At 47.1% G+C, this 23,514-nt stretch overlaps 1 protein-coding gene across 1 annotated transcript in view; it reads left to right on the top strand.

The window, feature by feature from the left end:
• Nucleotides 1–23,514, top strand: part of USH2A (usherin) — an 824,795-nt gene that overhangs the window by 319,144 nt on the left and 482,137 nt on the right. The window contains exons 28-30 of the mRNA XM_069726496.1: nucleotides 19,656–19,859; nucleotides 20,680–20,760; nucleotides 22,429–22,614. Coding sequence (XP_069582597.1) covers nucleotides 19,656–19,859; nucleotides 20,680–20,760; nucleotides 22,429–22,614 — 471 coding nt within the window. The remainder of the gene's footprint in view (nucleotides 1–19,655; nucleotides 19,860–20,679; nucleotides 20,761–22,428; nucleotides 22,615–23,514) is intronic.

Below are 23,514 nucleotides of genomic sequence, written 5' to 3' on the forward strand. Positions count from 1 at the left end.
GTCTCGCGAGACGCCGGGGCGCCGCCGAAGCAACTGCGCAGGCGTCGGCGTTCGGCGCTCCTCGCCGTAGTCTGGACGCTCCATAGATCCCGACATGACGCTTAGGCGTTCTACAAGACGCAGGAGCGTCTGCGCAGGCGCCAGCGTTTCAGCGCTCCTCGTGCCGGCCAGGCGCTACTGCGCAGGCGCCGAGAAAGAAAAAAAAAGAAAAAAAAAAAGAGGAGCGGCGGGAAAGTTTAAATGGGAGGATTTACTTCCCCCCAGTGGCTCTGCAGTATATCGGCAGGAGCCTCAGGAGCAGTCGTGTCAGCGCCATCGTAGCAAGTGTTGTTTTGCGCAGACCAGCAGCAGCAGTATGAGCGACCCGGCATCTCCCTTGCCTGAATCACCTCCACCTATAGCATCGCCGCAGCAGCAAAAAAGGCGGCAGCAGAAAGGTTACCAGGACACCAGCAAAGAACGCCAAAGGTCTCAACACAGCAAGGAGTCCAGCACGGCGTCGGGGAAAAAGCCAGAGGCTGAGAATTCCCAACCGGTATTTATGGGTCCTGGAGGTGGTAAGTTGATCTTCGTGAAAGTTAGAGACAGTAAGATTATTATTTGTCTCTTTTAGGGGAGGAAAAGCGTAGGTAAAACTAAGCACAAGGTCTGTGCCATCTGTAAAGAGGATCTTCCACTCGCCTGGGAGAAGCAGCTATGTCATTCCTGCATACAGCAGACGGTATCAGAAAGCCTGCCCGGGTTTGCAACAGATCTTAAAAACCTGATTAAAGAGCAGGTGGAAGACACCTTTAAATCCCTTAAAAGGGGAAGAAAACGGAGAAGGACCAGACACAGGTCCCCGTCCCCAGTCTCTAAATCTGACAGCGATAGTGCGAGTTCGGTATCTTCCGACTCCTACTCCGCATCTTCGTCATCCACTTCTTCCTCAGGAGGTCACAATTGTTTCCCATTAGAGGACACTGATGGCCTCATAAAGGCAGTGAGGAGTACTATGGGGTTAGTAGACTCCCACCCTAAAAAATCAGCACAAGACATTATGTTTGGGGGCTTAGAACAAAAAAAGAGGAGAGCTTTTCCGCTTAATGAAACAATTGCAGCACTAATCAAAAAGGAATGGAAAAAACCCATGAAAAAGACTCTTCTAACTTCCAAAAGGAAATACCCCTTTGAGGATGAATCCTGCTCCTTTTGGGAAAAAGCCCCCAAATTAGATGTAGCAATAGCGAAAGCATCAAAGAAATTCGCTCTCCCGTTCGAGGACATGGGGGTCCTAAAAGACCCTATGGACAAGAAGGCGGATGCCTTCCTCAAGGGCTCTTGGGAGTCAGCGGGAGGAGGCCTGAAACCGGCAGTGGCAGCAGCATGTACATCTCGCTCCCTAATGATCTGGTTGAATCAACTAGAGGGTCAATTAAAGGGGAAAACTTCCCGAGACTTGATGCTGAAGACATTACCCGTAATAAGGGGAGCTGCGGCCTTTCTGGCTGACGCCTCGGCAGACTCTATAAGATTAGCTGCCAGGTCGGCAGTATTTGCTAATGCGGCCAGGCGTGCCCTCTGGCTTAAGAATTGGCCTGGCGATCTACAAACAAAAACAAAATTGTGTACTATCCCCTGCGAAGGGGAGTTTTTGTTCGGTTCCACATTAGATGATATCTTGGAAAAAGCAGGGGACAAGAAAAAGTCCTTTCCCTCTCTAGGTCTCCCCTCTTACAGGAAGCCCTTTCGGAACAAGAGGTTTTTCCGTAAGAACCCTGGGAGAGGCCAGGGAAAGTGGGAGGATAAGAGGAACAAGAACAAGGGGTTCATCTTTAACAAAAACCCCAGCGATACCAAGAAGCCTTCTCAATGAAGGTTCGCCCCAGGTGGGAGGGAGATTATCTCTCTTTCTCCCAGCCTGGAAAAAGATTACCTCCAGTCAATGGATTCTAAACATCATAGAATCAGGTCTGAGGCTGACATTCAAATAATGGCCCCGTCCCTCTTTTACGATGACATCTATAAGATCTTCGGCAGAAGAACAGCTGGCACTGGAAAACGAGGTCATCGGGCTAGTAAAAAAGGGAGTACTCCTGGAGGTTCCCCCACAAGAAAGAGGGCAAGGGTACTATTCCCCTCTATTCCTGAGGAAGAAACCAGACGGTTCCTTCAGGACCATTATAAATCTAAAAAAACTAAACGATTACTTGGACGTTCAAGCATTCAAGATGGAAAAGATAAAATCATCTATCAAAATGTTGTTTCCCCAATGCTTCATGGTGGTCCTGGACCTAAAGGACGCATATTATCACGTCCCAATACACAAGGATCACCAGAGGTTCCTCAGGATGGCAGTTCTCATCAGGGGAGTCCTAAATCACTTCCAATTTTCAGCTCTACCATTTGGCCTTGCCATAGCCCCGAGGGTTTTCACAAAGCTGATAGCAGAGGTAATGGCTCACCTCAGGGAAGAAAATACCCTAATCGTTCCATATCTGGACGATTTCTTGGTGATAGGCTCCTCCCCGCAACATTGCGAGGATCAACTGGCAATAGTGATGCATTCTTTAAAAGAATTGGGCTGGCTAATAAACATAGAGAAATCCAGACTAATGCCTTCTCAGGTCCAGGAGTACCTAGGTCTCACTCTAGACTCCAAAAAGATGGACTGCCGGCTCCCAGAGAACAAGATACAAAAACTAAAAAGTTTAGTATCAAGAACCCAATCTCTCCCCTCCATAACACTCCGTCAGGCCATGTCCCTCTTAGGCTCCATGACCTCTTGTATTCCAGCGGTCCAGTGGGCCCAATTACATTCGAGAGTCCTTCAATGGCAGATATTATCGGAGCAAATCCATCTAGGAGGGCATTTAGACGGGCAGTTGACTCTATCTCCTCGCACCAATCACTCTCTAACATGGTGGAAATTGCAGGAAAATCTTTCCCAGGGAGTCCCATGGGTAATTCAGGTCTCGAAAGTCCTGACTACAGACGCAAGCCCTTCAGGGTGGGGGGCCCATCTGAGCGACCTAGTAGCCCAGGGCATTTGGTCTCCATCTCTGGTAAACAAATCCTCCAACATGAAGGAACTCCTTGCAGTAAAATTTGGCCTTCAAGAATTCTTGGGGGTCCTTCACTCTCACCATGTAAGAGTAATGTCGGACAACCGGGTGGTAGTATCTTACCTAAATCACCAGGGGGGTACCCGTTCCAAAAATCTAATGGAAGTGACCGACTCAATCCTGCAAATAGCCGAGAGCAATCTCTTATCCCTAACAAGCCTACACATAAGGGGAGTAGACAATTACAAAGCAGACTTCCTCAGCCGGTCCAGCCTAAAACAGGGGGAATGGGAACTAAATCGGTCAATATTCACCCAGATCACAGAAAGATGGGGTGTTCCCAAAATAGATCTCTTTGCGAGCCATCTAAACAAAAAAGTAGCCTCCTTTTGCTCCCTATCTCCTCTGGGGAACCCAGTAGCGGTGGACGCTTTCCTGATATCTTGGGGTCACCATCTGGTCTATGCCTTCCCTCCTCTTATTCTGATTCCAGCAGTGCTGAGGAAGATTTGGGAGGACGGGGCGCTGGTCATCCTAATTGCCCCGTTCTGGCCGAAGAGACCTTGGTTCTCATGGATGAGGAAGATGTCAATATCCGACCCTTGGGTATTACCAGACCTTCAGGATCTATTGTCGCAGGGCCCAGTCTGTCATCCACGAGTCAAGAACTTGCACTTGACAGCTTGGCTCTTGAAAGGAAATTATTAGAGGGCAGAGGGTTCTCTCCGGGGCTAATCTCAACTCTGTTACAAAGTAGGAAGCCGGTTACAACAAAACAATACGGCAAAGTATGGAAAAAATTTCTGTCTTCTTCAGGTGTAATAATAGGGAAAGAAATTCCCCTTACTTCCATACTAGAATTCCTACAAAATGGGTTGGAGATGGGGTTGGCCACTAGTACCCTAAAAGTTCATGTGGCAGCTTTGGGAGCCCTATTCAATTTTGACTTGGCTTCAAACAGATGGGTCTCTAGATTTATCAGGGCAGCAGGAAGATCGAGGCCTCTTCCAGTAAAAATTGTTCCTCAATGGGACTTAAACTTGGTCCTTAAAGCCCTGACTAGTACTCCATTTGAACCATTACGCGAAGCTTCACTGAAAAATTTATCTCTAAAAACTGCTCTGTTAGTCGCCCTCACTTCTGCCCGTAGGGTTAGCGACTTACAGGCTCTCTCAGCCAATCCTCCCTACACACAATTTCTAGAGGATAGAGTCATTTTAAAAACAGACCCAGCATATCTACCGAAAGTGGCTTCAAAATTTCATAGGTCCCAAGAGATATCTCTCCCCTCCTTCTGTCCCAACCCTAAAAATAAGGAGGAACAAACATTACATACACTAGATGTAAAAAGGTGTCTCTTACATTACATAGAAGCCACTAGAGAGAGTAGGGAGGATCCCTCTCTGTTTGTGTGTTTCCAGGGTCCCCGGAAGGGGAAAAAAGCATCCAAAGCCACCATAGCAAGATGGATCACGGATGCCATCAGTCTCTCATACTCGGCAACTGGGATGTCCGTTCCCGGGGAGGTTAAGGCTCACTCAACAAGGGCAGTGGCAACTTCCTGGGCAGAGAAGGCCGGAGCTTCCATAGACCAGATATGTAGAGCTGCTACCTGGTCTTCACCATCCACATTCTATAGGCACTATAGATTGGACCTAATCTCCTCTTCAGACCTTACTTTCGGTAAAAGGGTTCTGGAGGCGGTGGTCCCTCCCTGAATGTACTATCTATGCAATTCTCTCCGTGGTGCCGTCATGGGCGATCAGAGAAAAATATAGTTCTTACCGATAACGGTATTTCTCTGAGCCCATGACGGCACCCGTACATTCCCTCCCTTCACTTATGGGTGCGCACATCAAATTAGTGCCATAGTCTATTGATAGTCTTTAAACACGCGGTATCTCGTTATGATAAACAGTTAAAATTTACAAATGTTTTAGTAGTCTCCCATCATTCTCTATGTAAAACAACTGATGCAGGAGAGTGGTACCGCCTTTTTATCCGTAGGTTTCCTGTCCTTGGTGGGCGGATCCCCTCTCTCCGTGGTGCCGTCATGGGCTCAGAGAAATACCGTTATCGGTAAGAACTATATTTTTTTCTTTCTTGGCTTTATAGGACACCATTGTTGCCTCATTGCAGAAACCGAATACACTCTCGTACATTGGTCGCTGTGCATTGTGCTTCATTATTGGTGGAATTTCGCGGCGGTTTGGTCTCATTGTACCAACAAGTGTTAGTTGTTTCTGAAGCAAAAAATTGGCCAGTTCTAAATTAGTAAAATAATTATCCATAGTGATATTTTTTCCAGAATGGAAAATTGGTAAAGCTAGTGTTTTCACTATGTTGGAACATAGATCTTTCTGGACTGGAGCGTCAGCTTCTTTTCCAGGATCACATTACCATGTCAGGCAGAATCCACACTCTTCCCAGCAACAGCCATTGACCAATAGTCATAAAGACTGAGTCATAAGTTCTTCCCCAACAACAGTACAGACAAAAAGACTGAGGAGTACATGTAAACCAAAGCAGGCCTCAAAGGCCCCAGGTACGTGAATCTGGGGTAGTCACAAAAAAAGCGTTGCTATACGAGATGCCTATAACATAAAAATATATGAACAACTGGATATTACTAACAACTATATACCTGAGGATTACCTTGAGTTTCAAAATTCTAACTAATGTAGTTTTACAGATAATAGAAAACAAGTAACCTAGCAGGCCTGCGAGGCCCCAGGTACGCGTTCTATCTTTCTTTCCACACTTTCTTCCGTCCTTCCTTCCTACCTCCCTTCCTTCCTCCCTTCCTTCCTCCCTTCTTTCCCTACTTCCTGCCTTCTTTCCTTCCTCGCTTCCTTCCTTACATTCTTTATGTCTCCATTCCTCTTTCCCCCTTCCTTCCTTCCTGCCTCCTTTCCTTCCATACTGCCTCCCTTCGTCCCTTCTCTTCCTTCCTCCCTACCCCCTCTCTTCCTTCCTCCCTGAAACACTTCCTTGCTTCTTCTTGCCACACTTCCTCTCTCCCTTCCTTCCCGTCATTTAAGTCAATAAGGTTATTAATAAAAAAAATAAAAAATACAGTTAAAAGAGGGCACTTACCAAACTAGATGGAATGAATCCTGCTTCGGACTTGGAATCTTAAATATTCTGCTCCTCTGTGAATATTTTGATTCCTTAATTTGTGTACAGCTTGTTCAGATTGGTCCCACCCCAATTAAATACTTTATTATTAAATCTAAAACTATGAAATATATATGCCCAGAATGTGAATTCCACTATGCGTTGTACATAGTACTATGTGTTATATGACTATATATAATGTGTTACCGTGTGTTGTAATTATTATATGTTATTTTGTGTGATCTGTGCCTTATATTAGGTCTATTACTATATGTTGTATGACTGGTGCTTTATATCATATGTTATTTGGCGGCTGTACAATATATGTGTGTTACTGCCTTTAGTGTGTGTTGTATGGGCACATTATGTTCTGCGATACTTTTCTGTTGTGTGACTGGCTGTTGTATGACTGTATATTATACTACTTGTGTTAGGAGTCGAGTTTCCTCTGCTGCACAGGGGGAATCTCGATCCGTCTCCGCTGCGGTCTCCCATTCTCCTCCAGCCGCAGTGGAGTCTGCTCAGCAGGGACGTCGCTCCCATTGTCTTGCTCGCTCTCACTCTGTACAGAGAGTTACTGCTGCTTCTTCAGCTCCTGCCATTAAAGTCAGTGCTGGTCAGCGGCGAGCGGACTTCCATGGGACTAAGTCCTTGTTTGCGCACACTGAGCATGCCCAGAGCAAGATCTCCCGTTGGAGATCGAGGGTCATGTGCTCTGGCTCTGCAGCGCATTCCATTGGTCCTCTTGGCAGGTCCCGGAAGGGCAAAGTTTCTGTGGCCACTTCCTGTCCTGCAATTATATAAACTGCGCATGACCGCACGGCCATGCGCTAGTGTACAATTGAATACGTGTGTTTGTTGTGAGTGCAAGTCGTTCATTAAATACCCCTACCCTATTGTATGACTGTTCGCGTATGGAGTATGGCTGCTATCTAGCGCCCGACAAATCACTCAACGTGTCACACACGTATCCGCGTCTATTGCTGTGACCGCCAGTGCGGCGCCACGCGCCAGTAGTGCGCTTCCTGACCCACGTCTGGGTGCTTAGTGGTGCCTGCCAGCACGGCACAGTTCGCACTTCGGTGCTCTAATTATAAGAGTTGCCTAACACACCCTGTTGCGGTGTTGTGCCAGCAAGTGGTCTAATCGGACTTCAATCCTAGTTGGGGTTAAGTTTGCTGACTGCTTGCTCGCCTTCTATGTGCGGTACCGCGATCCTGTGACGCAACAGGATCGCTTCCTTCACGTTGGGTGAAGTTTAACCCACGCGAGTATACTTATGAGTACCGCCATATAGTCCGTCATTACTCAGCAGCAGGTTCCATCTCTGCACGGTGGACCCCGGGCTACGAACGCACCGTACACTATCAGTCTTATTATTTGGTGCGTTCCGCTAGCCCTAACATTACACTAGCGCCAGGGTCTGGCTAGTGATGACGGACAAACAGCAATCCCTGCGGTATATACAGCAGCTGGAGGGTAGGTTGGCGGCTCTCGAGAGCGCAACCCCAGCTGTGGATGTTACCGCAGTTGCTGTACAGGCTGCCAGCGTGGCTGCAGCAACTTTGTCCATTGCCACCCCTGTTCCGACATTTTCTCGCCTCCCGCTGCCAGAAAAATTTTCTGGTAATAGCAAATTTTGTAGGGGATTCGTGAGTCAGTGCTCTATTCATCTCGAGCTTCTGGCTGCACGTTTCCCCACAGAGCAGGCTAAGGTGGGATTTATTGTGTCTCTATTGTCGGACAGGGCGTTGGAATGGGCTACGCCGCTGTGGGAGCGTGGCGATCATGTGGTGCAGAGTGCTCCTCTGTTTTTGAGCACTTTAAAACAGGTCTTTTTAGGACCTCAAGTCACCCATGACACTGCGCTCCAACTGCTGGCATTAACTCAAGGTGAGTCCTTGGTCAGTCATTTTGCCGTCCAATTCCGCACTTTAGCATCTGAGCTGGAATGGTCGGATAAAGCTCTTATCCCCATATTTTGGAGGGGCTTGGCTGACCATGTAAAGACGCTCTGGCCACTAGGGAGATTCCTGCCACACTGGAGGAGTTAATAACAGTCTCCACTCGAATTGACCTCCGTTTTAACGAGCGGAGGTTAGAGCGAGCCCAGTGTAGGCAGAGGTTTCGGCTGGCTCCTACTTTCGCCAAACCTCTGGAATCTCCGGTCCTGGTTCCTGAGTCACATGAGGCCAGGGAAGTGTCACAAGCGGGACCTAAGTCCCGGACCGCTTGTGCACTCAGGGTCTGTCATGTTTGCCAGCAGTCTGGACATTTAGCCACCAGATGTCCTCAGCGGTCGAGGAAACGTCAGCGTCTAGTGGTCGTAGGTGGAGGTACACTAGACACGGCGACGTTTGCCTCTAAATTGTCCTTTAAGGGGACAATTACTTTAGGCTCATTCTCCCACTCGGTAGAGCTCTGCGTGGATTCTGGGGCGGAGGGCAATTTTATGTCTTCTGCCTTCGCCCAACGCCACGCAATACCTCTGGTTATGCTAGCTCAACCTGTAACGGTACGAGTGGTGAATGGGTCGACTCTCCCCTCACAGATAACTCACCAGACCATCCCTTTTACTCTGTCCATATCACCATCTCATCAGGAGATTATTTCTCTGCTCGTCATTCCAGAGGGAATTGATGAAGTCCTGTTGGGAATACCTTGGCTACGGTACCACTCTCCTCATATCGAGTGGTCCTCAGGCAGAATTCTGGGATGGGGTGAATCTTGTGAGGGTAGGTGTCAGAGGGAGTGCGTTCTGGTAGCTACAACTGAGGTACCCGCAGATCTTTCCTCTCTCCCCAAGCAGTATTGGTCGTATGCAGACGTATTCTCCAAAAAGGCGGCGGAGACCCTTCCGCCCCATCGCCCCTATGACTGTCCTATTGACCTCTTGCCTGGTGCTGAGCCTCCCCGGGGTCGAGTCTATCCGCTATCTCTCCCGGAGACGGAGGCAATGTCACAGTACATCCAGGAAAATCTGGCAAGAGGGTTCATCAGGAAGTCAGTGTCTCCTGCTGGGGCAGGTTTCTTCTTCGTGCAGAAGAAGAGTGGGGAATTGCGTCCATGCATAGACTACAGGGGTCTTAACGCCATCACCGTTAAGAATAAATACCCTTTGCCTTTGATATCTGAACTGTTTGATAGGCTTCGGGGAGCAAGGGTATTTACTAAATTAGATCTGCGGGGTGCTTACAACCTGATTCGCATCCGTGAGGGGGACGAATGGAAGACGGCTTTTAACACCAGGGATGGGCACTATGAATATCTGGTGATGCCCTTTGGGCTCTGTAATGCCCCAGCCGTTTTCCAAGACTTTGTGAACGATATCTTCCGGGATATGCTTTCCACCTCGGTCGTAGTCTATCTGGATTATATTCTCATCTACTCTCCAGATATTGACTCCCACCGGAGAGATGTTTGCAAAGTCTTCGACCTCCTACGGGCAAACTCCCTCTATGCCAAGTTGGAGAAGTGTATGTTTGAGCAGGAGTCCTTACCTTTCCTAGGCTACATCATCTCAGCCAAGGGATTGGCTATGGATCCTGCCAAACTACAGGCTGTGATGGACTGGCAGGAACCCCATTCTCTTAAAGCGGTGCAGCGCTTTATGGGGTTCATCAATTATTATCGCCAGTTCATCCCGCATTTCTCAACTTTGGTAGCTCCCTTGGTTGCCCTCACCAAGAAGGGGGCGAATCCCAAATTGTGGTCTGAGGAGGTCTCCAAGGCTTTTATCTCTATAAAGTCACACTTCGCTAGCGCTCCCATTCTTCATCGCCCCGATGTTGATAAGCCATTTATCATGGAGGTGGATGCCTCTTCTGTTGGTGCTGGAGCAGTCCTCTTCCAAAAGGATGCTCAAGGTCGGAAGCATCCTTGCTTCTTTTTCTCCAAGACCTTCGCACCAGCAGAGAGGAATTATTCCATCGGGGACAGGGAGTTGCTAGCCATGAAGTTGGCTTTCTCGGAGTGGAGACATCTCTTGGAGGGAGCACGTTTTCCCTTCCAAGTCTTCACAGATCACAAAAATTTGGTGTATCTGCAGACAGCTCAGCGGTTGAATTCTCGCCAGGCCAGATGGTCCTTGTTCTTCTCCCGGTTTCATTTCACCCTCCATTTCCTTTCTGGGGAGAAGAACATTCGGGCCGACGCTCTCTCTCGCTCCGTTGTGTCATCTGCGGAGGAGGAGGAGGAGCCTCGGCTTATTGTCCCCACCGAGAGTTTGAGAACCGTGGCCCCGATTTTGCTGGAATCTGTGCCCCCGGGCAAGACTTTTGTTCCATCTAGTTTGCGACCGGAGGTTCTCTCTTGGGCGCACTCGTCCAGGGTGGGTGGACATTTTGGTACTAAAAGGACATCAGAGTTACTGGCGAAGACATACTGGTGGCCGCATATGGCTCGTGATGTCGCGGAGTACGTTCGGGCGTGTGTCTCTTGCGCCAGGAACAAGACTCCTCGGCAACGGCCAGCTGGTTTGCTATATCCTCTGCCCGTGGCTGACAGGCCCTGGGAGATGGTCGGGATGGACTTTGTGGTTGGCTTACCCAAGTCTCGTAATTGCACCATTATCTGGGTGATCACCGATCATTTTTCCAAAATGGTGCATTTGGTGCCTCTTCCACGGCTACCATCTGCACGGGCGTTGGCTGTCTTGTTTATCAAGCATATCTTTCGCTTACACGGTATGCCAGACAAAATTGTTAGTGACCGGGGTCCCCAGTTTGCGTCTCGATTCTGGAGGGAGCTATGTCGTCTACTCAGTATTGAGTTAAATCTCTCTTCGGCATATCATCCCGAGACGAATGGGTTGGTAGAAAGGGCCAACCAGACCTTGGTCACATATCTGCGACATTTTGTTTCTGCCAGACAGGATGACTGGGCATCCTTGCTACCGTGGGCAGAGTTTGCACTTAACAATGCCGTAGCCGACTCCACCGGTCAGACTCCATTCCTCTTAAATTACGGCCAGCATCCGCGTGTTCCTGTGCCCATGCCTGTGTCTTCCGCTGATCCCAGGGTGGCAGACTGGGCTGTGGAGGCACGGGACATTTGGGATCGCACGCAGGATGCCATTCGGGCCTCCAAGGAGAGAATGAGGTCCTCCGCCGATGTTCATCGGCGCCCCGCTCCGACTTTTGCCCCTGGCGACTTGGTGTGGCTCTCCGCTCGTAACATCAGGCTGCGAGTTGAGTCCACTAAATTTGCTCCTCGCTACTTGGGTCCCTTCAAGGTTCTCGAACAGGTTAATCCTGTGGTCTACCGCCTGGCTCTTCCTCCACGCTTGGGTATCACCGACACCTTTCATGTGTCCCTCTTGAAACCCGTATACATGTCCTGGTTTTCCGAGTCATCTGCCGGGACATCGGGTTCGTCTACGGACGATTACGAGGTGAACGCTATTTTGGGGTGCAAGGTGGTACGCGGCAAAAAGTTTTATTTGGTGGATTGGAAGGGTTATGGTCCAGAGGACAGGTCTTGGGAGCCTGCTGAAAACATTCGGGCCCCACAGCTCATTGCTGCCTTCGAGCGTAGCGAGGCCCAAGGAGGGGGGGCCCTAGGAGGGGGGGTAATGTTAGGAGTCAAGTTTCCTCTGCTGCACAGGGGGAATCTCGATCCGTCTCCGCTGCGGTCTCCCATTCTCCTCCAGCCGCAGTGGAGTCTGCTCAGCAGGGACGTCGCTCCCAGTGTCTTGCTCGCTCTCACTCTGTACAGAGAGTTACTGCTGCTTCTTCAGCTCCTGCCATTAAAGTCAGTGCTGGTCAGCGGCGAGCGGACTTCCATGGGACTAAGTCCTTGTTTGAGCACACTGAGCATGCCCAGAGCAAGATCTCCCGTTGGAGATCGAGGGTCATGTGCTCTGGCTCTGCAGCGCATTCCATTGGTCCTCTTGGCAGGCCCTGGAAGGGCAAAGTTTCTGTGGCCACTTCCTGTCCTGCAATTATATAAACTGCGCATGACCGCACGGCCATGCGCTAGTGTACAATTGAATACGTGTGTTTGTTGTGAGTGCAAGTCGTTCATTAAATACCCCTACCCTATTGTATGACTGTTCGCGTATGGAGTATGGCTGCTATCTAGCGCCCGACAAATCACTCAACGTGTCACACACGTATCAGCGTCTATTGCTGTGACCGCCAGTGCGGCGCCACGCGCCAGTAGTGCGCTTCCTGACCCAAGTCTGGGTGCTTAGTGGTGCCTGCCAGCACGGCACAGTTCACACTTCGGTGCTCTAATTATAAGAGTTGCTTAACACACCCTGTTGCGGTGTTGTGCCAGCAAGTGGTCTAATCGGACTTCAATCCTAGTTGGGGTTAAGTTCGCTGACTGCTTGCTCGCCTTCTATGTGCGGTACCGCGATCCTGTGACGCAACAGGATCGCTTCCTTCACGTTGGGTGAAGTTTAACCCACGCGAGTATACTTATGAGTACCGCCATATAGTCCGTCATTACTCAGCAGCAGGTTCCATCTCTGCAAGGTGGACCCCGGGCTACGAACGCACCGTACACTATCAGTCTTATTATTTGGTGCGTTCCGCTAGCCCTAACAACTTGTCACTATGTATTTGGAGCACCCGCCTGGGCCGTGGGTCACTAAGTACTGGGCCGGTTCTTAAAGGGGTGGTCACAGTGGCGGTGACCCGGTCTGTGGACCTGGGCGTCCAATAAAGGGGCTTAAAGTCTTTGAAGGTTATTTCTTTGTGACGCCACCTGTGGTATTCAGTCAGGGATGACCGACGCTGCTTAAAGGGGTCCACTAGAAATTGATGGTACAGCAGCAGGGATGGTATGGCTTCCCACAGGTGAAGCTGGATCCCGAGGGCTCCTGGTGTAGTAGGCAAAGATGGTGTGGTGCCAGAAAGAATCAGGGGACACAAAGTTGCAGTCTCTTTACCTTTTACTGCAGTAATCAGCCACAGTCCAAGGTATAGATCACAGGTGATGGTGAGCTCCGGCTGGCCTGGAAGCGATTCAGAGATCCCCCTAACCAGGTGGGCTTGGAAGCCTTCCTTACTGCACTGTGTTGTTGTTCCTTGCTGCCCAAGGCTTAATAATAATAATAATAATAATAATAATAATAATAATCTTTATTTATAGAGTGCCAACATATTCCGCAACGCTTTACAGTTTAACAGCTTCAATCACACCAGTCATAAGTAACAATGTTAACAATGCAATAATTAAAGCAACACAAGACGACCCTGCTCATGAGAGCTTACAATCTACAATGAGGTGGGGGAGATACAAAGTACAGGTGTGTATTTACAATTATGTATTTACAATGAGTGTCCAGCCATCTTCAGGGGTTGGGGAATAGATAGGGATAGTGAATGGGCTACACACAAACAAAATAACTGATTAGGGAACATGATAGGCTGCTCTGAACAAATGTGTTTTAAGGGAGCGCCTAAAACTATGCAAATTGTGAATTGTCCTAATTTCTTGGGGTAGAGCATTCCAGAGGATTGGCGCAGCACGGGAGAAGTCTTGAAGTCGGGAGTGGGAGGTACGGATTAGTGCAGAGGTTAGTCGAAAGTCATTTGCAGAGCGCAGAGGTCGGTTAGGCCGATAGAGAAAAATGAGGGAGGAGATGGGGGTGCCGCAATGTGAAGAGCTTTGTGGGTGAGAACAAGAACTTTGAATTGTATCCAGTAATGAATGGGCAGACAGTGTAATGACTGGTGAGGCACGGACGCGTTTGAGTAACGATTAGCTAGATAGATGACCCTGGCTGCTCCATTAAGGATAGACTGGAGAGGGGAAAGTCAAGTGAGGAGGAGGCCAATTAATAGAGCGTTGTAGTAGTCCAGGCGGGAGTGGATCAGGGCGACAGTGAGGGTCTTTGTTGTTTCTATAGTGAGAAAAGGGCGGATTCTAGAGATGTTCTTTAGGTGTAAGCGGCACGAGTGGGCAAGAGATTGTATATGGGAGGTGAAGTAAAGATCGGAGTCAAACATAACACCCAGACAGCGCACCTACTGCCGGGGTGTTATTATAGTGCCACCCACGGAGAGGGAAACGTCAGGTTTAGGGAGGTTAGTAGATGGTAGGAGCAGAAAAAGTTCAGTTTTGGAGAGGTTGAGTTTCAGATAGAGAGCGGACATGATGTCGGTGACTGCGGACAGACAGTCAGTGGTGTTCTGTAGTACAGCAGGAGTAAGGCCAGGGGATGACGTGTATAGTTGTGTGTCGTCGGCATAAAGATGGTACTGAAAGCCAAATCTGCTGATGGTCTGTCCAATTGGGGCCGTGTAGAGGGAGCAGAGAAGGGGGCCAAGGACTTAGCCCTGGGGTACCCCGACAGTGAGAGGAAGAGGAGATGAAGTGGAGCCAGAGAACAGAACACTGAAGGAGCGGTCAAAAAGATAGGAGGAGAACCAGGAGAGAGCAGTGTCCTTAATGCCAAGTGACTGGAGCCTAGAGAGTAGGAGAGGGTGGTCAACAGTGTCAAAAGCTGCAGAGAGGTCGAGAAGAATGAGCAGAGAGTGGTCACCATTGCATTTCGCTGTCAGAAGGTCTTTGGTCACTTTGATAAGTGCAGTTTCTGTCGAGTGTAGGGGCAGAAGCTGGACTGTGAAGGGTCTAGGAGGGAGTGAATGGAGAGGTAACGGGTAAGGCGGGAGTAGACTAGGCACTCCAAGAGTTTAGAGATGAAGGGGAGATTGGAGACCGGTCTGTAGTTGTTTGTGCAGGATGGGTCGAGGGTGGGTTTCTTTAGTAATGGAGTAATGATAGAGTGTTTAAAGGAGGACGGGAAAATGCATGAGGAGAGTGAGAGATTAAAGATTGTAGTTAGGTGAGTAGTGATGACTGGATAGAGAGACTGGAGGAGATGAGAGGGAATGGGGTCGGTAGAACATGTAGTCGGACGAGAAGAAGAGAGGAGCCTGGAGACTTCTTCTGTGATGGGATCAAATGCGGAGAGTGAGCCAGGGGAGATGCAGGGAGGGATGGGAGTCACTGAACTTGGTGATTGGGAGCGGATTTCCTGACGGATATTGTCTATTTTCTCTCTATAAAGTGGGAGGCCAGGTTATCAGCACAAATGTCTGTGATAGGGGCTTGAGCTTTTGGCCTGAGGAAGGAGTGAAAGGTGTCAAAATGTTTCTTGGGGTTGTTGGATAGTGAGGAGATCAGAGTGGTGAAGTAGGTCTGTTTGGGGATGTGAAGGGCAGAGTTATAGGTTTTTAACATAAATTTGAAGTGTATGAAGTCTTCTGGTGTGCGAGTTTTCCTCCATAAGCGTTCAGTACTCCTAGAGCATCGCTGGAGAAATCAGGTTTGTGATGTGAGCCAGGGCTGTTTTACTTTGTGTTTGGAGGTTCTGAGGGTGAGGGGAGCTACTTGGTCTACGGTGCTTCTAAGTACCATTGTAGTGATGTACTGCCAGAACAGGACAGGAAAAAGAGGAGATTGGGGACAGTGATGAGTGTAAGGAGTCTGAAAGTGTATGAGGGTTAACGGCTTGTAGAATTCTGACTGAATGGTAGGTAGGAGGGTGCTGGGGTGAGCGAGGATTTGTGAGCATGAAGGAGAGAATGTTGTGGTCAGAGAGGGGAAGCAGTGAGTTATTTAGGTAGAAGATTGAACACAGCCGGACAAAGACCAGGTCAAGGGTGTTACCGTCCTTGTGTGTCTCAGAGCTTGAGAGCTGTGAGAGGCCGAGCGAAGTGGTTAGTGATAGAAGCTGGGATGCAGATGTAGAAGTGGGGCTGTTTATGGGGATGTTGAAGTCTCCCAGGATAAGGGTTGGGAGTTCTGAGGACATGAAGTGCGGCAGCCAGACAGAGAAATGGTCCAGGAAGTGGGTGGGTGAGCCTGGGGGCCGGTATATGACCGCTACCCTGAGGGAGAGGGGACGGAAGAGCCTGATGGTGTGGGCCTCAAAAGAAGGAAATGAGAGTGATGGAGTTGGGGAGAGGAGTATGCCGACTCCACCACCAGGTTGTTAGCCACCATGGGAAATGGCAGCAGGGGAGACAGTGTCAGAATCCTGGATCCAGGTTTCAGTGAGGGCCAATAGATTTAGAGAGTTGTTCAGAAAGTAGTTGTGCAGGAAAGGAAGCTTGTTACATACAGACAGTGGATTCCAAAGGGCACAATTAAAAGAAGGAGATGAGGGAGTGCAAGTAATATTAATAAGGTTAGAATGGTTTTGATGTGAGGTAGGGTAAGGGTTGAGGTTGGTGGATGGTGGACTGGGGTTGAGGGAGATTTCCCCTGAAATCAGTAGGAGTAGGAAGATAAAAAGCAAGAAGGCTTCGCACAAGGTCCTCACTTTCTCTCTGTCCCTTTAGCTAGGACGCTACCTGCATGACAGGCAACTTGAGCATTTTTACAGGGGTCTCTAGGATGACTCTGAGCTCTATGTGCTGCTGTGCCTTCGGGTGCAATGGTGGACAGGAGACCTGCAATCTCCTGCCCGCCGGTTTCTTCTGTGGGGCATACAGTTACCCCCACAAACTCAGTCTTCCAGCCACCAGTTCCTTTGCTTCAGCGTGGAGGCAGCCCAGTTGCAGCTCCTCTCCAGCTCTTTACTTCTCCTGTGCTTCTTCTCCCTATCAGTCTCCTACAGACTGCTCTGTTTCTCTCTCCTTCCAGGAGCTGCAGAACCACTTGTCTGCACGGCCCCAGCTTTCCTCTCTCAGACTCTCTCTGTCTGACTCCTTTCTCCTCTGTCCCTCTGACAAACTGACCACTAACTCTTCCTCCAGCCAGAATATATTTGGAAGTTCCTCTGAATCCGGGTCTCGAGCTCCCCCTTCTGGCCTGGAGTCAGAACAGTGTTGCATGTACTGGTTATCTGTTAAAGGGATTCTTCCTCGCTTCCAAGCATGGCATCACCCTCCTCGAGAGGAAGGCAATACCACTGTAACAAACGGTTACCTGTGGTGTTACATATTGTGTGACTGATACTTTGTATCGTGTGTTGTATGACTGTACATTATACTATTTGTTACTGTGTGCTTAGTGACTGATACTTTGTATTGTGTGTTGTATGACTGCATATTATACTATTTGTTACTGTGTATTGTGTGACTGGTACTTTGTATCATCTGCTGTATGACTGTACATTACATTGAGTGTTTCTGCCTGTTGTATGTGTCGTACTTGTACATTATATCGTCTGACATCTCTATTTTATGTGTCTCCCAAACCTCCGTCACTTAATCTCATCAAACAAGCTGCGAAATCCTACTCCGAATAATCTATTTAAATGAATGCAGAGTCATGTCCGCCTCCACGCAGCCAGCTCGGGTCTCCAGATCAGCTTTTATCCATATGAAGTTGGGACATTTTAATTTCTGGCCTTAATTAGGAATGATTCATTCAATGATGAGTATATGACCAGTAGATAAAGCCGGGAAGGCGTCAGTGATAGAAGGCGCTGTATATGAAATTTAATTACCAGGGATGGACGCACCAATAATAGTTTTCAGATCATTGTCATTGCGGAGAAAACAGAACTGAATGGTGCAAGGCATCCTGGGTAGTCAGTGATTGCCTCAATCTGATTTATCGGTGGAGGTGAAGAGGATGCCGACATGCGCAGATCGGTATGGACGGTATAGGATGGCAGCACGTTTACGTGTTGCAGTGGGGAATCTATCATTTACAGCATTTATTATTTTTCCCGCGATAACACAGCATCTCAATAAGTTATTCAGCAGTCCTATGTAAAACCATTACATCCTGAGCAGTTAACTGAATTGACAAGCTTCCATTGCTATAAAGACCAACTCAACTCGGCTACATTTGCTACAGAATCTATGGGTGTAAATTTATGTTGCCTCTATCTCGCCGTCCCTTATATTCAATTCATGTAAGGAAGGAAACTCAGCTGGTCAGTAACAATACTGTTAAATGGAGTTGTCCAAGACTCCGATATTGATGGCAGATCCTTAGGAAAAGAGATCAATATTAGATTGGTGGGAGTCCAATATCCAGCAGACTCAGCTGATCAGGTTGGATCACATTCATTTCAATAGGAGATGAGCTGCTGTACCCAAGAAGGGCCACTACACAGTGTATAGATCTGTGCTGTTCTGGCTCTTTGTGTCTCTCTGGCGGCTGCAGGACTTGGAAACAGATAATCGATAGGGGGACAGACTGCCGGACCCCAACTATCTAATATGGAAGGCATATCCCAAGTTCTTGATAATACCTTTGAGGACAGTGTGTGCATAGCTGAGATGATTACACCATATCTAAAGGAGTTAAAAAAAAAAATCTACTATGAGGACCTTTCACAGGGTCAAAAGTGACCAATTTATTTGATTCCCATTGCTCTGAGTATTTAATTTTTTTTTAATCCACCATATGGTTCCAGAGATATGGACTTGTATATTTAGTGCTAATTGGTATTGTTTTTTACAAAGAGGCGTGACTCACAGGATACAAATGAAGTCACCTAAAGGCACGCCCCAGAGGATCTTGTGAGCCACGCCCTATTGTAAAGACCATAAAAGTTAACACTAAAAGGCCCTTATCTCTGGAACAATATGGTGGATTAAAAAAAAACTGAAGAGTAAAATAAGAGCAAAATGAGTCCACCTTTGAGCTGGTGACAAGTTGGTCATCTTTAAGCACTTTATTAGGGAAATTTAAGTTAATAGGGGGAGGGTTCCACATACAAGACCCCAATCTATTAAAAAGAGTTCCTGACAATTTTTTTGCACTGACCAATGATTGATTTCAGTGAGAACTAAATAATGCTTCACGTCCTCTGTGGTGGCGCCAGTCACTTGGTGCTATTTTTCCGAATTTTAGAGGCCTGGTCTAGGGTCTAATTATTTCAAGGGTGAAGTCTGAATTAACTATAGTGGTCTGGTCTGGAGTCGGATTTAACTTTAAGATCTAGTCGGGGGTCAAAATACTTTTAGGGGCAGGTCTAATCTGGGGTCTGAAATAACTGTAGACATCTAGTCTGATGACTCATTCATTTTAGAACTTCTACATATTTTGGCCATCAGGTCTTATTTTATTTGGTCTGGATTTAATTTAGGGACCTGGTTTGAGATCTAATTAAAATGAAGGTTTTAATCTTGGGTCTAAATGTGTTTAGTGACCTTGAGTCTTTATTCTAGGATCTCATTTAGAGTTTGAATAACTTCAGGGGTCTGGCGCCTTCATTCATTTTGGTGGTCTGGACTGGATTAGTTTGAGGGTGTGGCCTGGTTGTCCATCTGGGGTTCAGTCTGGTCTTCTGAAAAATGGGATTCATGCCCCCAGAGATTTTAGATCAAACGGAGTTGAAACTGTGCAAGTTTTGACTCCATTTGAGTTTTTCCTCAGTCATTTCCATGGTTGAAGTCAGAAACACAAAAGTATGGCTGGAGCATAATGTGAACATACCCTTAGATTGAAGAAAAACATCAGGTGGTGATAAAAAAAATTTAGGTTGCAGAAGACAAGGTAGAGCTACGCTCACCTCTAGTCATATTGTTGTCAGAGAGAGGAGCGTACATTACTGGTTTCTCATCTTCATCCCAGGTTTCGGTGGTTGCTTGAAGGACATCAGTTTCACACGAGGTGTAGTAGTAAACATGGCGTCCGTGTCCAATGCTGCCCTCAGAGTCAGTCTGGATGGCTGCCCGTCACCTGACAGGTCTATGAACTGTAGAGGAAATGACTCAACCATCATCTACGAGGGAAAAGAGGAAGATGTCCATGACCACGGTGTTCAACCATTCACAGGTATGATGAATGGCGGCCATGTGTGCAATGTAATTTTTCGAAGATTGATGGTCATGTAATTGAATTTAGTTGGTTGCAATGGGCAATGTCCCCAATTTTCCATTGCAGCATCACTGAAGAATTTTTTTTTTATTCTTAAGGATAATATAAGAAGAGTCACTTTCATTTTTTTTCTCCTTTAGCTGTTTTTAGTCTCAGGGTCTCCAAGGTTTCCTAGAATGTCACTGCCTATTCTTTCTTCCTAATCCCTCTTCTTGTTGTGTTGAATTTAATACAGTACTTGATTCATGACAGCCAAGGCGTCAAAATCTAGAAAAATCAGTGGACACATTGTTTTTCCAACAAGCCACTGCCTATTATTGAAGAAAAGATAGAAAATATATCTTCATACCAAGTTTTTAACTAATGGTGATCAAAAAGAGTCACAAGACCCTGGTGCAACAGCCAAGATAGTACCGGTAATCCATGGCCGCCGGACCAGAGCCCGCGAACCACAAACCTCCTCCTACCGGCTCAGATCCTTTGCTCCTCTCCTGATTTGTAGGCCTGGCAGGATGTCATCATTGCATGATGTCACATCTAGTATACTAATCACTAGAGGCTCCGAGAATGGTGGCAGATAGGAGGAGATTCGAGAGACTCTGGTCCGGTGACTATGGACTACAAACATGGCCAACGACCCAAGGACATGTGAATTATTTTTTTAATCATCTTCAGTTCCGAAAACATTGTGCCTTTTCATGACCCTGGTGCTTTTGACTACTTTTATTGCTTATATTATATATTATTATTTACTTGTATTATTTTTGTCATTTTACAGAATATTTGTATCGTGTGATTGCGTCTAATGATGGCGGGTCAGGAACCAGTCCCTGGAGCCGAGGTCGCTCAAAATCTGCATGTAAGTGGATTTTATTTGTTTTTTTATTCCTAACTTGCTGCATTTTTTCTCAAACTTTTATGCCTTAAAGGGAAACTGTCGACAGGTTTTGCAAATGGACATAAAATGTACGGCTGTATAGGAGCTTGTCCCCCAATAAATAGGACACTTTTTTTGTAGAGATCTGATGTACCAATCATGAGAAATCTAGTGTAGAAGTTATATGCAAATCAGGCTAGAAGTGCACAAAGGGGGTGTGTCAATGTACTTGGAAGAAGCATTGACACGCCTCCAGTGCACATCCAGCCTGATTTGCATAAGACTTTTAAGCTAGATTTCTCATGACTGACTCATCGGATCTCTATTAAAAAAAAAGGTACAGTTTGTAATGGGGGACAAGTAGCTCTAAAGCTATTCTACTAATTTAATATGTAGAAAAAAAGTGCTAACAGGTTCCTTTTAATTGTAAGTGGCCCTTAACTCTATTCATCATGGCCGATATTAGAGTCAGTTTAGATACATCTCTAACAGCTAAATTAAAGGGGTTCTTCTATCTCATAGCATGGTAGTATATCATCAACATACGCCATCACTTTGTACTCGCTTCTGGCCCAATCACTGGGACCCCATCAATCCTGAGAATTAGGGGAGGCAGAGATGGTGAAGGATCTACAGCCCCTTCATTCTCAGGATCAGTGGAGGTCAACAATCATAAAATTATGGAATATTCTAGCTATAGAAAAACCCCTTTAAGTAATTATATTGTACCTGCAATGCATTCTGGGAAAGCCGATTTTACTTTTTTATCTGAATATTGTATCATTAAAGGTTATTAAAGTTGACTTTCTGACAATGTAAATCATCTACTATGAGCATTTCTCTGGGCCTGGCGATTTGTCTATATGAGGTGGAAAACTTGTTGCTTCTTTAGAAGGAAGTGACTATGAGCAAAGATATTTTCTTCTGGGACCGAATTAATTCACATTGTCCTTAAAATGGAATCTGTCACCAGGTTTTTGCTGCTCGGTCTGAGAACAGGCAATGGAGGGGCAGAGAGCTCAATTCCAATGATGTATCACTTCCCGGGCTGCTTGTTGCAGTTTTGATAAAATCACAGTTTTCTCTGCTGAATACCTAGCAGTTCTCTGAATGGTGAGCTCTTTATAACCCCGCCCACACCACTGATTGGTAGTTTCCCATCTTCACAGGCATATATCTACCAATCAGTGGTGGGGGTGTGGTTTGGCTACTTGGCAGCAGATTTAATTGTCCTCTAGTGATAAAATCCCTTTGTTTTATCAGCAGGAGATTACCAAAACTGCAGCAAGCAGCCCAGTAAGTGATACATCGCTGGAATCAGGGTCTTTGTGTCTACTTTATATTGCTCTCAGATTATTTGAGAGAAACCCGGTGATAGGTTCCCTTTAAGGCAATCTATGTAGGATTTTGGCTATAAAAGACACTTATGGCAACTGTTATGTACAAACCAGTAAACGGGTTGTACAGGATTGGAAAAATACAGCAGATTAGAAAAAAAAATAACCACACATATCTATGGGTTGTATGTGGTATTTTATCTTATCCCTTTCCACTTCTGTAGAGGTAAGTTGCAGTACCAGACACAACCCATGAGCAGGGGTTTTTGGAAGAAAAAAAATATATAATCTCTATGTTTTGTGGATTTTATAGATCCTGGCAGTGGACAATTTCCTCTAGAAGTTCTTCAACTCAGTGGATCCAGTGTGGCGGTGACCTGGGATAAACCTGCTGGAGTCAGAGGAATCATTGAGCATTATATACTGACAGCAAAACCTGAAGACAATCAGAGTGTCGCCTCAACCCAAACCATAGTCCTAGAGGACACTCGCATCAATGGTAAGTCACAAAATACTGGAAAATTCTTTAACGGGTACCACTTGCTATTGCATTTGTCAGTCTTAAAGGGTTATTCCCGAAATTATAAGTCATCACTAAATACCAGCAAAAAAGATTACCAGGACACTGGTGCAGTGGAATATGGCTGCCGAACCTGAACCTGAACAGTGCAAACTTCTTCCTACCTTCCCAAATCCCAGTGCCTGACATGAGGTCATGCATGATGCATCCTGCAACGATAATGTTGTGCAGGTAATTTAGGCCATGCTATTATTCCTATTTTTTGCATATTTCCTTTGATCATTTTCTGTAGCATTGTTAGCTGGCCCCTGGACAGGTCCTCGAGGGGAGATATGTGCCATCGAGGTGGTTAGCCTCGGTAATGTGAGCTCGGAAAGCAGGCTCCAGCACATATTGTGCTGAGAGAGTTAATAGGATGTGTCAGGGCTGGGTTTTGAGATAGGGGGCAGCCAGTCGTACCCATCTCCACCACCTCTGGGTGTGCTATCAGGGGTGGATTAAGGGTAGCCAGGGCCCCGGGCTGTTCACACACTGTGGGCCCCCCCGATCATGTGACAGGGGTCATGTGACGGGGGTCATGTGACAGGGGTCATGAGACGGGGGTCATGAGACGGGGGTCATGAGATGGGGGTCATGAGACGGGGGTCATGTGACGGGGGTCATGTGATGGGGGTCATGTGACGGGGGTCATGTGACGGGGTCATGTGATGGGGGTCATGAGACGGGGGTCATGAGACGGGGGTCATGATATACCCGAACCAGATTATTCCAGAAAAATGGCCGGGCCCTACTCTACTGTAACCTATTAAATATTTGTTAAAATCTGCAATACAATTTAGGTATATCTTGACCAATAATATCACATACAAGGAACAAACA

Source organism: Ranitomeya imitator, chromosome 5 (genome assembly GCF_032444005.1).
Source record: "Ranitomeya imitator isolate aRanImi1 chromosome 5, aRanImi1.pri, whole genome shotgun sequence".
Taxonomy (NCBI): domain Eukaryota; kingdom Metazoa; phylum Chordata; class Amphibia; order Anura; family Dendrobatidae; genus Ranitomeya; species Ranitomeya imitator.